General features: G+C 37.9%; 1 protein-coding gene across 5 annotated transcripts in view; it reads right to left on the bottom strand.

Annotated features, from left to right (window-relative positions):
• SF3B1 (splicing factor 3b subunit 1) overlaps positions 1-15,959 on the bottom strand; it is a 33,702-nt gene that overhangs the window by 17,374 nt on the left and 369 nt on the right. For 2 of the 5 annotated variants that reach the window (XM_054722966.1, XM_008146496.3), the window contains exons 2-6: positions 7,831-7,997; positions 6,502-6,606; positions 5,761-5,875; positions 3,857-3,936; positions 2,777-2,947 (exon numbers count right to left, since the gene is read on the bottom strand). In XM_054722966.1, the coding sequence (XP_054578941.1) occupies positions 2,777-2,947; positions 3,857-3,936; positions 5,761-5,875; positions 6,502-6,606; positions 7,831-7,997 (638 nt within the window). The other 3 variants (XM_054722967.1, XM_008146497.3, XM_028153172.2) reach the window with 3 other exon arrangements.

Genomic DNA, 15,959 nt, shown 5'->3' with positions numbered 1-15,959 from the left:
ATTTTTTGTTAATCCTCACCAGAGGATATTTTTCCACTGATATTTTATTTATGTATTTTTTTTTTAAATATATTTTATTGACTTTTTACAGAGAGGAAAGGAGAGGGACAGAGAGCTAGAAACATCGATGAGAGAGAAACATCGACCAGCTGCCTCTTGCACACCCCCTACCGGGGATGTGCCCGCAACCAAGGTACATGCCCTTGACCGGAATCGAACCTGGGACCTTTCAGTCCGCAGACCGACGCTCTATCCACTGAGCCAAACCGGTTTCGGCTATTTATGTATTTTATTATTTTTGTTAAGCCTCACCTGAGGACACTTTTCCATTGATTTTTAGGGAGAGTGGAAGACAGAGGGAAAGACAGAGAGAAACATCAATGTGAAACTCATCGATTGGCCGCCTCTGACCAGGGCCAGGGCCTGAGGAGCCTGCAACCAAGGTACATGCCGACCGGGATCGAACCCGGGACACTTGGGGCCAAACCAGCCAGAGGGACCCACCATCTTTGAGAGAGTGAAGGAGAGAGGAACATCGATGTGAGAGAAACACATCGATCGGTTGCCTCCTGCACGGCCCGGAATAAGGCCTGGGGCCAGGGAGAAGCCTGCAACGAGGTGTGCGCCCCTGACCGGAACTGAACCCGGACCTTTGGTCTGCAGGCCGACGCTCTATCCCAAGTATGTCAAACATGTGGCCCACAACGAATATTTCTGTGGCTCAGCCAATATAACGGTATGTAAGAAACGTTCTAATAAATATTTCATAACTTAATTTTTTACAATATCCTGTTATGCATAATTGTTACAATGTTCGCTAATGACTGATTACTATCATCGTGTTGCATTCATTTCCCGTATGCACAGGCGCACGGTTTCTCTCCACTAATACCAGCAGCAAATATTTTAGCAGCCACGCCATTAGTCTTGGCCTGACTTGTTTGGTGTGCACAACAGAAAATATTTCCCTTTCGGAAAATAAGAAAAATAGGTTTTTACTTGTGTTACGCTTATTAATTTGTGCGGTTATTCAGTGCCTGATAATTTAATGTTCAAGAAAAAATATTAATTTTTATTAAAATGTTCTATTACTTTATGTTAACGATGACTAATTTATTTCAGCCCCTTGTATTCAGCATGTCTCTATAGAAATAAACCTACGTTCCTATGAAAATTGAAGCTTTTGGGGTTTTTTTGCGGCCCACATAAACTTAAACCTTGTTTATTTGGCCCATGTTAGCCTTTGAGCTTGACATGCTTGCTCTATCCACTGAACCAAACTAGCTAGGGCTATTCTCTATAATTAAAAGTTCAAGTGGATTATCGTTCTGTTTAAAAGATACGTACTTTCAAAAAAGAAAAATAAATAATACGTACTTTCTAGCAAATATGTTTACGACTAAACACAATTTAAAGTTTTAACCTTTTGCACTCGGATGTCGAGTGTAACTCGACAGGGTTAGCATCGGTAGCAGCTCGTATGTCGAATTGTATTGAATGTATCAATAATTTGAAATATAAAAAAATCCAAATAAATAAGTTTGTATGAAAAGAAACTCGTTTTTTATTCTACTGCCGTGCTTTGTAAAATCTGGGGTATTTAAAAAATTAAAGCCCGAGTAGAATAAAGGAATCGAGAAAAAAGCAAGCGAGTGCAAAGGGTTAATTTGGAGCAGTGAAGAAAGCCCTCGTCTTAAAAACATTGCATTCTAAGTATGAATCTTAGTTTTGTCATTACTAGCTCTGTGACTTTGGGAAAGGCACGAAGGTTTCTCTGTCTAGATCTGCAACCAAAGAATTTCAGTATTATATAAATAGTTCTCAAAGCCATTGAATTCTAAGAAATACTACTTTTGTGTTTTCCTTCATTCTGTGTTTATATATTTAATTAATATAAGACATTTTGGATCACGTGGGTAATTATAACTAAATATTGCAACACGATTTCAATCCTTAATTTATAGCCCTAGGTGGTTTGGTCACTGGATAGAGCATTGGCCTGCAGACTGAAGGGGTCCCGGGTTCGATTCCAGTCAAGGGCACATGCCTGGGATGCAGGCTCAATCCTCAGTAGGGGGCGTGCAGAAGGCAGCCAATCAATGATTCTCTCTCATCATTGATGTTTCTCTCTCTCCCTCTCCCTTCCTCTCTGAAATCAATAAATATATATATATAAATTTATATTTACAATCACATTTGCATTGCTCCTCTGATGCTGGCAAGATCATTGAAAAAAAATTAGAAGTGGATTTCAGTAATCAAAGGTTCCACAGCAACTTACATAGAGACTAAGTAGTAGGTAAGGGAGGATAGAAGATAAGCAAGTGATAGCAAAAGAGCCTGCACAGTACAGATAATACCCTATGTAGCATCACATTAGGTGATTCAGTGTGATTTGTACTTAAATAATGACAATATTCTATAGGTTTTGTACTATACTTTTTATGTAGTTGTTTTAAAATTGGATGCTCTATCCAACATTGAGTTCTAGCTAGCTTTGTTTGCAAACTTGCATAAACACCATAATAAATTTAAAACTCATTATTTTTCCCTTTAAAAAGATTCTATATCTTACTTAGAGTTGGGAAATTTTCCATTAGGTGAGTAAAGCACATAATTTGTTCAAAATCTCAGTTGGCACCTTGATCTTCCAGAACTATAAGAAAATATATGTCTGGTTTTTAAGCCACCCAGTCTGTTTTGTCATGAGAGCAGACAATACATTTCATGTGAGAAAAACAAATTACAATAGTATTAAAAAATACAATGTAACCACCTCTGCTTGATCCCAACTTGACAGCTTTTTGGGAGTGGCACCAGGAGTCTGATCAGCTGTTTGATCCCAACGCCGTTTTCGTTTTGAGGGAGGCTGGGACGCTGCTGCTCCATTGACGACTTTCAGTTCTCCAGCTTTAGCTTTTTCTGCTAGTTGTTGCCTAATTTCTCTCTGAAAATATTCGAATAATCACTGAGTATCTTTAAAATGTTTTCAATATATTGTTATATCATTAGTACAAACATTTCTATTTAAGGTCATGTTATTCTTCACTCACTCTCCTTCCTATGCTAGTGGTAGTCCTGCTCCTTACCTCCCCTCTCTTCCCTGTATTTTCAGTTTCATACAATGTCTTTCTGCACAACAGATGAGCACGTACAGAATTTATCACAGAGCACCCTACTCTATATAGTGAAATAAACCTCCAGCCAATGGTAGAGAACTAAAATGCTTCCACTGAAAAATAGTTTTATTTAAAACTCATAAACAGCAATTCAGAATATGTAACAAAATAGAAAAGTGGTAAAAAGTGAAAATTTTTAAATTATGTTATGATTATAATTATGTAAATATTATCTACAACATCCCAACAAATGCATTTAATTTATCCTATGATTTTCAAGTGAAGTTCCATCACCCCCACTTAATTTAGACAATTTATTATATATTCATAATAAAGTTATGAAGGCTAACTACTGAAACAAAATGAAGCGATTTCTGTAAGCTAGCAGGAATTCTTCAGAATTCTCCAACCATATCCAAACTAAATTTTATGGGAGAATTAGAGGTTTTTCAATGAATGATTTAACTACTTGGCTTTTTCCTTACATGCTGGTTTCAGGTACACACTATCAATCCTCCACACGGACATATTCACTAGAAGAAACATATGTATGTATATGGCCAAGAGGCCAGGGAATAGGAAAAAAAGCTTTAACATGGGTGGGTGATAGAATTTTGGGTAAGGTTCTTTCTCAACTTTACTTTTATTAATACTACTGAATTACAGCAAATAAGTCTCTCAATCTCAGATTTATTTCTAGTCTTTCACAACCATTAAAATAAAGAGCAGGTTCATACCTCTTCTTTAGTCAAATGCTGCTCTCGCATTACATCCATGTAAGTTCTAGCATTCATTTTAGGATCAGGGGTCTTCCCTCCTGCAGAAAAGAACAGCAACAGGACAAGAGTACAATAAATAAACGATAATTAGGTTCAACTGATTTATCTGCCCTGCTCTAATATTATGTTATTCCATATCATTTAATTTATTTTTTGATGGAAAACTTTAATAATTATACATCTTACTTTTTATTGAGTTTGCTGATCAATTTAACCTGTTTGAACACAAACATCTACAGCAGTTTAAAACAAATATTTTAATGCATATAAAAGCAAAATGACAGCACAGTTTAGTCTTCAGAAGTGATGGGTTCCTGGGTTGCTAATCCGGAATACGTACACTTTCGTGCCTTTGTCTCCATCAGCAGTTCTGACTTCAAGCAGCAGAATAGAAGCCTAGAAAATTATCTCTTTACCATTAGTAACACTTTGGAAAGATATTTATATTCAAAACATTACCTGTTGCAAGCTGTTAAAATCCTATCTACAAATAACTATAACTAGATAAGTTCTCCATACAATGTTCTAGAACAGTCATAGTTTAGAAAATCTGATTTTTAAAAATATACCCATAATCTTATTCTCATGTCAGGTTACTAAAAAGGGCTTCATGCTTTTTAAAGTTTTGTTGACCCAGAAACATTTTTGTCTTCTTAGAAAGTATAGATTACAAATGAAAATATATTACTTGTATATATTACTTTCTACCAGTTATTACGATGCACATAGAAGAGAAGTGGCATACAAAGAGATGTGTTAGTCTCTTGGTTCAAGTTTCAATATTTGCTTTTCAAACTTCAAAATATCTTAAAGAAGCCCAAACAGTATATAACAAGATTCACAGAGGAACACTATGTTTTAGAAATGTGATAATTAGCTATACAGTAGTATAGCATCACAATTTAAGAAAAATAATAAAATTCTAAGACATTTCCTATGCTGAAGATCATGCCCAATTGGTAGTGTCATTCTTTCTGACACTAGCTCTGATAAGACTTCCTTTGGAATACTTTTTCACCATAATCTAGAGAGGATGTGTTGAACTGCACCCTTAAGAATGCAGACAGGACTGGCATATAGCAGTACTGCTGTAGGAAAGAAATTAAGGACAGTTAGTATGGGCCTGTGAATTCTGACATACATGTTTAAATCAATTACAATTATGCAAGTAAAAAAAGAATATCCCTACTAATTCATGCAGGCTGAAAGTCTAATTTGTAAACCTGCAGTAGAATCTCATTTTAAGAAACAGGCACCTAATGTTGATTTTGAACTCACCTGAGGAAAGCTTCCATCAGGCTCACTATGCCCCTTGTGCTGACCTGCACACTAAAATTAGCAAAACAGACTCCAACTATTAAAAATATCAAAGTCTTTGTATACATACTTTTGTTTTCATTTTAAGTATGCTTAAAGCAAAGTAGGTGCACTTACTAAACTATAGTTAGAGAAATATGAGGGGAGCTCTAATGTGAGCAAGTTTCTCAAAAGTAACAATCCTAAAATCTAGGATTTGGAATGAAATCTTTCAAGAATTTGAAAGTATTTTGACCAGAAAAACACATTTGTTCCAAGTATAGAAAGCGTACCCAAAACAAAAGTAAAAGAAAAACCTTTAACCCTTTGCGTTTCTATGGCATTGGCTCATTATTTTCTTGTCCTTCTACCTGGAAAGAAAACTTGTATTATAAAGATGAAGAATATGGCATCTTTGACTTCAACCAAATCTATACACATCTATAATAAGGGGGATTTTAAAAAAGAAAAGCAAATTCATAAGCATGCCAAAAAAAATCAAAGGGCTAAAGACAGCTTAATACAAGCAAATTCGTGAATACTAAAGAAAAGTGGGAAAGAATTACCATCTGCAAAAGGATCAAGACGCTCTGGGGAAATTATCATGGTCCGCCTGTGCTTTTTGTATTCATCTTCCCGGTCAGCAATCTTTGGAGGTCGGTGCTCAGCAAATGGATCATACTGAAAAGAGGGATGTCCAATTTAATACCCACTTTATTAAATAACCAAACAGAATATCTTAAAACAAAAATCAGAACATTATAAAGCATGTAAAATGTTTAATAAATGCCTATTAATAAAAGAAATATTGTTTAATTTTAGGGATAAGTGTTAACATGAAAAAATAATTTAGAAATGAAAAAAATACCCATCCATAGTTCAAGTCTTCATAAAACGATTACCTTTATAAAATTTACTAAGTATTGCCCTAGCTGGTTTGGCTCAATGGATAAAGCATTGGCCTGCAGACTAAACAGTCCCAGGTTCGATTCCAGTCAAGGGCACATGCCTCAGTTGCAAGCTTGATTCCTAGCCCTGGTCAGGGCACAGGCAGGAGGCAACCAATCGATGTGTCTCTCTGTCTCTTGTCCTCCCTTCCACTCTCTCTAAAATCAATGGAAAAATATCCTTGGGTCAGGATTTAAAAGGAAATTAATAAGTATTATTTCTAATTTTCCCAAAATCAACTCTCCTCAAAACATTCTAATAACTTGACTCTTAAAATATAAGGGCTTCCATGGGAATTGAGACAGTTTTCTTTAGCTGAGTAAACTCTGGTTTTAACAAAAACTAAAAAAAAAAGTCACCTGTTCTGTTGACTGTGGTATATCATTAAGCAATGCCACAGGGGCATGATATCCTGGCTTCTTCTGACCGAGCAAACTTGTAGATGATGAGTAGTCATCGTCATCCTGCAATAAAATACCACCAAAAAGCCATAAACAAAACATCAGAATTTAAAAAATTATACTAAGATTCAACATGAAATCAAAAGACTTACTGACAGTGTGAGGTCTAAACCCTTGTTCACAAAACTTACAAACATGTGAGCTTTCAACTCAAAAAAAGTTATTAAAGACGTTAACCTTAGTTTTTACTCATTTAAAAATATTAAATAAGGAATACTTCCTGTGGAAGCCAATTAAAATAAAGTAAGTATGAACTAGAAAAACCTGAGCATTTTGTTTTCTCAGAGAAGACATGATGAAATTTGTTTTTCAAATTTGGAAACTACAGTTTAAAAATCTCCACTTTCCTTGTTTGTTTTTTAACATGATTTAGCCACAGAAACAAGTAAAAGATGTTTTAAATGTACTTGTTTCCCTTATAGTAATATTTAAGCAGAAAAGTGTTGCATTATTTTACTAGTGTAATAAGTACAACAGTGGGTAACTCAAGAACTTACCACTGATTTAAAAATGAAACAACAATTTCTCCTTCAGTTTCTGGAACATATGCACCACTATCTCTTACCAGAAGGTATGATAGGCTTCTAGAAATTTTACCTTTGCGACTTTCTAATTTACTTTTTAAAAAGTGCCAACTACAAAAAATGTGGCTTGTGTGTCATAAAAATAACAAGTTTGATTACCTATATCCATAAAATGTCTGTTACTGAATCATACAAAAAGGGATAGCTATTTCACCAAATTTGGATGTTTGAGATGATCTGACAAAATGTAAGCTATGGGAATATATATAAACACTCAGATGTATTTCAAAATGAAAGTGGTCATCCTCCAGAATAACTGAAACAGGCACGAAGAATCCATTAATAATATCAGTAACAAAACAGCACTGAGCACGCGTCAGATTCAGGTCACAAGGACAGATGGCTGCTCACTATGAAGTCACTTCCCATGTGAGTTACTCTAAATAGATCTCAGTAGTAAGGATTTACTTTATAACAATTAATGATTTGTAGGTGCTTTGCTAAATAAATAAACATAATGGTTCAGAACTAAGAGGAAGGATTCTTTCAACAGTTTTATCCTCCAAAACGAAGATCTCACAATTTCAAAAATGTCTGCATTATTAAGCCAGATGACTCAAACAGAAAATGCCTTTATATTTCTTGGCTCTCCACCAAAAAAATAAAAATAAAAATGCTTGACTCTTGTATAGTTTGTACTTACATCTTCAAGTTCAGTTGCAGCAATTGATGTCACGTACCCAGCAAATCTGCTGTCACTTCCACCATATATTTCCTGGTCATAATAACCTGTAGAATCAAGGCCCACTCCTTGAGCTTCATCAAGAGCTGCCTTCTTGCCTTGAATTTCTCGAATCTGTGCTTCGATATCTGTAAGAAAGTTAACACAGACTTTAATTTCATTTTCCAAAGAGCATGCAACACAATGCATTTACCTACTAGGTATTATTTAGGATACTCTTCTAAATATAGAAACTAAAATAATTATACCACATAAGGGGTTAGAACTATAACTATATAAAGCACTGATCTTTAATACATTTAATGTATCTCCAAATCAATAGACAATACTCACATACAGAACAACAAATTACTCTTACAGTAAGAATGGATTACCAAAGTTTATTAAATTACTGTTGAATTCTAAACCTTTCCCCAACTTAAAAAATAATACAGTCAGTATTGACTAGGGACCAAGAATTAGCACTCAAGGTTATTTTAAACTCAACACTATCAGAAATATAAAAACAGCACTATGGAAAGTGCTCCTCAAACATGAACGTAAAACAAATTGTCTACAGATTTTGTTAAAATGCAGTAGGCCAGGATCACACTCACGTTTCTGCATTCCTAACGCGCTCCCAAATCAAGTCCTAAACAGCTAGACTCACACTGTGAACAGTAAAACAATAAAGGGCAGTCTAAATTCTTAAGCATTGGAATTCAGAACTCTGCATAATTCAGCTGCAACCATCATTACACTTATTAGTTCATGATGATTAGAGTCTGAGATCTGGCCCTGGCCGGGTAGAACTCGGTTGATTAGAGCACCGTCCTGATGCGATCAAGTTGCCTGATACGATAAAGTTGCGGGGTTCAATCCGAAGTCAGGGCACAAAGAAGAATCAACAAACAAATGCAGAAATAAGTGAAGCAACAAATCAATGTTTCTCTTTCTCTTCCTCTCTCTAAAATCAATACACAAGAAATAAACCTGGGGAAAAAGTGTGTATAACTATGGTTTTTAAAAAAGTCTGAGATCTGTAATCAAAACATTTGCCTTCAAAGAAAGGTTCTTTCTCTACTAATTAATACTTCATTTAAACATGTGTGCCTCGCCCTAACTGGTTTGGCTCAGTGGATAGAGCGTTGGCCTGCGGACTCAAGGGTCCCAGGTTCGATTCTGGTCAAGGGCATGTACCTTGACTGCGGGCACATCCCCAGTAGGAGGTGTGCAGGAGGCAGCTGCTCGATGTTTCTCTCTCATCGATGTTTCTACCTCTCTATCCCTCTCCCTTCCTCTCTGTGAAGAATCAATAAAATATATTATTTTAATAAAAAATAAACAAACATGTGTGCCTCGGTTTCCTACAACATAAAGGCTTTTTTTAAGGATTAAATCACCACCACCCCCAAGCACCATGTTTTCTAGCCAAAGGTCTAATATTTAGAAGACGGACATTTGGTGAATGACGAATCAACTCTCCTCAACTGCCCCCCCAAACTTCTCCAATTTTTAATTTTGTCAAGAGTAAGAAAAATTAAAATACAGTGAATACCCATGTATGCTTCACCTGTATTCATCAACTGTGTATATATGAGATAAAGCAAATGTATGTACATATAACTTTTCTAAACCATTTAAAACTCCTAACATTTCTGCATCTATTTCCAGATCCAGGACATTCTCTTATATAAATAACCACAACAGATTTAACATGCTCAAGAAATGAGCATGTTAAACCTTAGTAACATTATCATCTATTATCTAGCTTCCTATCTCGCCAATTGTCCTAGTAACACCCTTTTCCACAATTCAAGCCAGAACCAGGCATTGCACTTAGTTGTCATGTCTTTAGTGTCCTTCAAATACAGACTACTAGTCCTCCCAATTTTTTTTAGTCTTTCCTGACACCAGGTAACTTTAAGTTATAAATTTAAATGTTTCATTGTAATTATCTGGATAACACAGGGGTGTGGAAAAAAACAAAGTTTCTACTGCCAGTGATTTCTGCAGCCTAACAAATGCTTTCATTTTTTCCAGATCATTACCTTCAACTGAATTACACCTTAATACCAGGCACTTTAAAAAGCTAATTTATTAGTTTGCAATGATCCAAAAGGGAAAAGATTCAAATGCTCATCCCAACCCCAAGCTAAGGGAGAAAACCCTCTGTAGTTCCAAAGATGGGTGCGGAAAAAAGGGAGTAACAGTACCTAGACTAAGGCACAGCTGGGGCACATTTCCCTACAAGAGCGAGAGCAAGTCTCAGAAACTCAAATAGAACAGGTTTACTACTGAACTAGCAGCCCCAGTATGTACCCAAATCTCAAAATTCTTAGATCTTTCATAAAATATCTTTAACCTACAAAGTTCCAACTCCTCTGAATCTTTGTCTTTTTTTTCTTTTCTGGCTTTACTGATCTTGCTAATTGATAGGTAATGTAAAATCTTCTACATGTTAAGATATAGACATGCTTTTTAAAAACTAAACTTGCTCCAATTATCTACAGAAATGTCATTATTCAACTGGAAACCTCCCCCCCTTTTTTTGGAGAATTCTGATCTTAGAAACATTTTCAACTACCAGAGAACAAATCCTTCCCTAGAAGGTTGATATTAAGTGAATTAATTAATAAATTTGTGAGCTAGCCAATTTGAAATCTCAACTCATTCAAAAAATTATTTCCAGCCCTTGACCTGGCCTGCGGGATCCGGCTAAAACCAGCTCTCCGACATCCCCTGAGGGATCCTGGGTTGCAAGAGGGTGCAGGCCAGGCTGAGGGACCCCACTGGTGCACGATCGGGGCCAGGGAGAGACTGCAGGAGGACTCCAGGGCGTGTCCAGCCCGTCTCACTCAGTCCTGATCTGCTGGACCCCAGGAGCAAGCTAACCTACCAGTTGGAGCATCTGCCCACTGGTGGTCAGTGCATGTCATACTGAATGGTTGAGCAGCCTTAGCATACCATTAGCATATTATGCTTTGATTGGTTGAACGGATGACTGGAAGACCAGACACTTAGCATATTAGGCTTTTATTAAATAGGATTTGCATTTTAAACTAAGACCTAAATAAACTGAGATTAACCACCACTGGTCACACCTCATACAACCAAATTCTATCCCTCTACTCATTTATCCTTCTGTGCCTTTTATTTCTATGCCTCAGATACTGCTAACTCCAGCTTGTAGCATTTCCTCCTCCTTAATGTGTTTTTATTCTTAATTTTAAATTTATATTGTTTGCAATCTTTTAATCACTGTTCGTTACATATTGCAAAGCATAGACTTTGGATGTTAACCATTCACTGACACTTTTTAGTCAGGTCCATAAGTATCATCTATTCTGCACAGCCAGAAGCAAGCGATGAGCAACGATTTTTCAAATGAGACTTCTAAAAGACATCCAGAAAAATATCTCAACTCTCAGTCTTGTCCTTAAAATTCCAATAAGACAGCTAACTACAATGGTAAATTATTTTACTAAACATTACAGATATCAATTCCTAAAGGATGAACTCGTGATTAACATTAATTCAATAAATTCCTAAATAATTCTAAAGAAAAAATCCTTTTCAAAATCCTCAAGCAACTTTTCCCCTTTTTATTATACTAGCAACATTCATACCCAAGTCCATAAAAGTATACAAAGTAATAACTATCTGAACATAGGAAAATAAAAATCTCAGAATATGCAGAAAAAATAACTATCCCAAACATTCTGCAAGCAAAAAATTAGAGAAAAAAACTTTTCAGCTTTGTGATGCCAAAAAATATCTACTCAAGGGATAGCGGCAAAACAAGCCACGGGAATTTTTGGATAATCCATTTTACCTTTTCAAAACATGAAAGTGTTCACTCACTTGCCAAAGTCAGCAATATCTGAAGAACTGCTGGATAGCAAGATCATGCACACTAATAATTGTCTACATTTGACACATGCAAAAAGGTCCAAAAATTTTTATTTCATTTTAATATTTCAATACTGGAAAGCGTAAGCCACACTGATCAAGGTAAGAAATAATCAAGTTGGTTAAAGAGGATGTTAAAGGCCCTGGCCAGTTTGGCTCAGAGAATAGAAGAGAGAGCTAGAAACATCAATGATGAGAGAGAATCACTGATCGGCTGCCTCCTGCACATCCCCTATTGGGGATGGAGCCCACAACCCTGGGCATGTGCCCTGACCAGGAATCGAACCATAACCTCCTCCTGGTTCATAGCTTGACACTCAACCACTGAGCCACGCTGGCCTGGCAATAAAAGTATTTTTTTTTAAATTTTTAAGTGACAAGATACAACAAAGAAATGTCTTTACCAGCAGCATTATTTAGGATAAAAAGATTATATGGACTTCTTAAACAACATGATGATGAACAACTCTAAATCAAAAATTGCCGGTTTGGCTCAGTGGATAGAGCTTCGGCTTGTGGACTGAAGGGTACCAGTTTCGATTTCGGTCAAGGGCACGTACCTTGGTTGCAGGCTCCTCGCTGGCCCCAGGCCCTGGTCGGGGGCTAGGGCAGGAGGCAACAACCAATCTACACGTTTCTCTCACATTGATATTTCTCTATCTTTCCCTCTCTCTTCCACTCTGAAAATCAATGGAAAAACATCCTCGGGTGAGGATTAACAAAAACCAAAAACATCTCTTCAACAAATGGTGTTGGGAAAATTGGACAGATATATGCAAAAAAATGAAACTAGACCACCAACTTACACCATACACAAAAATGAACTCAAAATGAATAAAGGACTTAAACATAAGACAGGAAACCATAAAAATACTAGAGGAATCCAGAGGCAGCGAAATCTCAGACATACGCCGAAGCAATTTCTTCACTAATACTGCTCCTAGGGCAATGGAAACTGAAGAGAAAATGAACAAATGGGACTACATCAAAATAAAAAGCTTTTGCACAGCAAAAGAAACCATCAACAAAACAAGAAAGCCCACTGCATGGGACAACATATTTGCCAATGTCATCACCGATAAGGGTTTAATCTCCAACATTTACAGGGAACTTACACAACTTAACAAAAGGAAGATAAACAAACCAATCAAAAAAATGGGCAACAGACCTAAACATACTTTTCAAAAGAAGACAGAAGGAAGGCCAAGAGACCATATGAAAACATGCTCAAAGTCACTGATCATCCAAGTGATGCAAATCAAAACGACAATGCGGTATCATCTCACACCTGTCAGAATGGCTATCATCAACAAATCAACAAATGACAAGTGTTGGCGAGGATGTGGAGAAAAAGGAACCCTTGTGCACTGCTGGTGGGAATGCAGACTGGTGCAGCCACTGTGGAGAACAGTATGGAGCTTCCTCAAAAAACTGAAAATGGGACTCCCATTTGACCCAGTGATCCCACTTCAAGGACTATATCCCAAGAAACTAGAAACACCAATCAGAAAGGATATATGCACCCCTATGTTCATAGCAGCACAATTCACCATAGCTAAGACTTGGAAACAGCCTAAGTGCCCACCAGCAGATGAGTGAATTAGAAAACTGTGGTACATCTACACAATGGAATACTACGCTGCGGTAAAAAAGAAGGAACTCTTACCATTTGCAGCAGCATGGATGGAACTGGAGAGCATTATGCTAAGCAAAATAAGTCAGTCAGAGAAAGATAAATACCACATGATCTCACTCATTTGTGGAATATAATGAACAACATAAACTGATGAACAGGGACAGATCCAGAGACAGAGAAGCATCCAGACTGTCAAACCTCAGAGGGAAGGTAGGGGAGGGTGGGGGTAAGGAGGAGAGGTCAACCAAAGGACTTGTATGCATGCATATAAGCCTAATCAATGGACACAGACACCAGGGGGGTGAGGGCATGGGGGGGGGGTTGGGAGGTTAATGGAGGGATGAGGACACATATGTAATACCTTAATCAATAAAGAAATTAAACACACACACACACACACAACACACACACACCAATAACAAAAAAAAATTCAAGTCCTCCTATGAACTACCTCAATTGCATTCCTGTTATATCCTGGATTTACCACAATCATGACTTTCCTAAAATAGAGTAATCTGTTACCTGGGAGAAGGAGGAGGGCATTTTATTCCGTATTCAGTGGAAAGCCAAAGTCAAACCTAGTTCAGCATGCAAAGCCTTCCCTAATTTTATGTTAATCTTAAATTTCTTCTTCTCAGCTCAGGAGGTATCTAATATATGAAAAAGTCCCACTTCCCACTTATCTCAGCCAAATAGATGTATACAAACCTACCCAATTGTTCAAAGGTCATTTCTGTAAAACTATTTTAATACTTCCAGTACAAATTAATCTCCTAGTGAATGCTGATAAAATATTCAGCACCCACATTTACCAGGTATTGGGGATACCAAGGTACAGTTCCTGCACTCAACAATCTCAAAGTGGAAGAGAAAACCTTGACACGATAGAATATTCTAGGTAATATAATAAAGACTTATAGAAGTCTGTAACAGCCAGCATTTTAAAAAACAAACAAAACTAATTCCGTTCCAGGTTACCAAAGATGACTTAAAAAGTGAAAACAGAAATGGGCCATGAAGGACTAGAAGTTCTGGCAAGAAACTATGTAACGACTATGTGTATTTCCACTAAACATTTATCTAAACTCCATAGTGATGAACGGCGTCTTTTACACAGTGCTCAGGTGTTAAACTGAATGTTCCAACGCTTCCTTTATGGCATCAGTTCATTCACATTGACAAAGCCTAATCCCAAATACATCCATTTTGGCCAATCAATGTCAATCTTCCATAGCCCAAAGCTTTTAACTAGGTTTCTAAAACGCAGGAAAACTGATCAGAACTTTGATTCCCTGTCCAAAAGTACCTTCTGATGAAGACCCCAATAAACAAGCACTCAAAGCCACAAACACCCCAAATGAATACTCTACTCCTGGATAAACAAAAATAGCAACGTCTTCACATTTTCTAATTATTCTGCAAAAGGCACGACTGAGGTAGTCTTAAAGATAGAAAAATAAATGCCTCATACACACGTCTCGATTAAGGCCCTGTTTAAATCTTAAATACCCAACAACAAGAATAGCCAAGTCTCTGCCACTCAGGGGCATGTTTCATAAACTGCAGAGAGTTGGACTTCCGTTCCCAACTATTCAAGGCCATACACATTGTGGTCCTCATCAACCTCTCCAGATTCATCCTATTTTTTTCTGACCACAGCCCACTCCTCCAACACCTTCCAGGACTCCCTGCCGAGCTACCGGACGCCATCTCCGGCTCCAATGGGCACCCCTCATCTCACACCGATGACCCTGTTAGACCAGGGACAAGCCATCTCCTCGGGGACACAGCCCCAAGCATAAGTTAGCCACTCCGCTACCCGGGTTCCCAGAACTTCTGCTTTCTAGGGAAGCCTGCATTTGTCTCGTAAAAGAATGACAAGGCCTCCCCATCGGCCTGTAAAACTCTGGGCGGCCTTCGTCTTCACGGCCGCTCACGACTAACCCAGCCAGGCACCCAGAAACGACGGGTGAAACCCAAGTGACTCTCTTGGAAAGCTGGTGTTTTGATGAAAATTTCAGATCGATTACAAGTCGGAACACCAGGAATGGCAGCTCCATTTCCCACGCCTCGTCTTTTCTAAAAGGTGACCCTGTTTCCTGTCATTTCTGGATGCTCCCTACTGAACTCCGGCCTACTCCCACCGTTTTCCTAAGTGTGTGTGCTCCGCGTTCCACAAAACGATCCACTTCCTCAAAAGCTCTGTCCATCATTAATAAACGGTGTCTTTCCCTCTCCCAACAGTGAGTCTCGAAAGAAAAAAAAATGTTTACTAAAAGCAATCGAGAGAGAGGAAAAAAAAAACACATTTTATTCCCAACTCCTTTCACACCAAAAATAAAAATAAAAAAATGGAGACACAGATGAGCCAAGGTTCGGAGTCACGGGCCCCGGCCTGACTATGAACTCGACTCCGGGGCTGCGGAGAGCGGCCGCCGGGCTCGGTGTTTTCCTGCCTCCCGGGGCGCACACGGAGCCGACAGCGGCCGGAGACCAGCCAGCCCCGCTCCCACGCCCGCCCCCGCCCCCGCGCCCCGAAACCCTCCTCGGCGAGCCGGGGGAA

The sequence above is a fragment of the Eptesicus fuscus genome, chromosome 11 (assembly GCF_027574615.1).
Source record: "Eptesicus fuscus isolate TK198812 chromosome 11, DD_ASM_mEF_20220401, whole genome shotgun sequence".
In the NCBI taxonomy this organism is placed as follows: Eukaryota; Metazoa; Chordata; class Mammalia; order Chiroptera; family Vespertilionidae; genus Eptesicus; species Eptesicus fuscus.
This window is presented reverse-complemented; position numbering and strand designations above follow the sequence as displayed.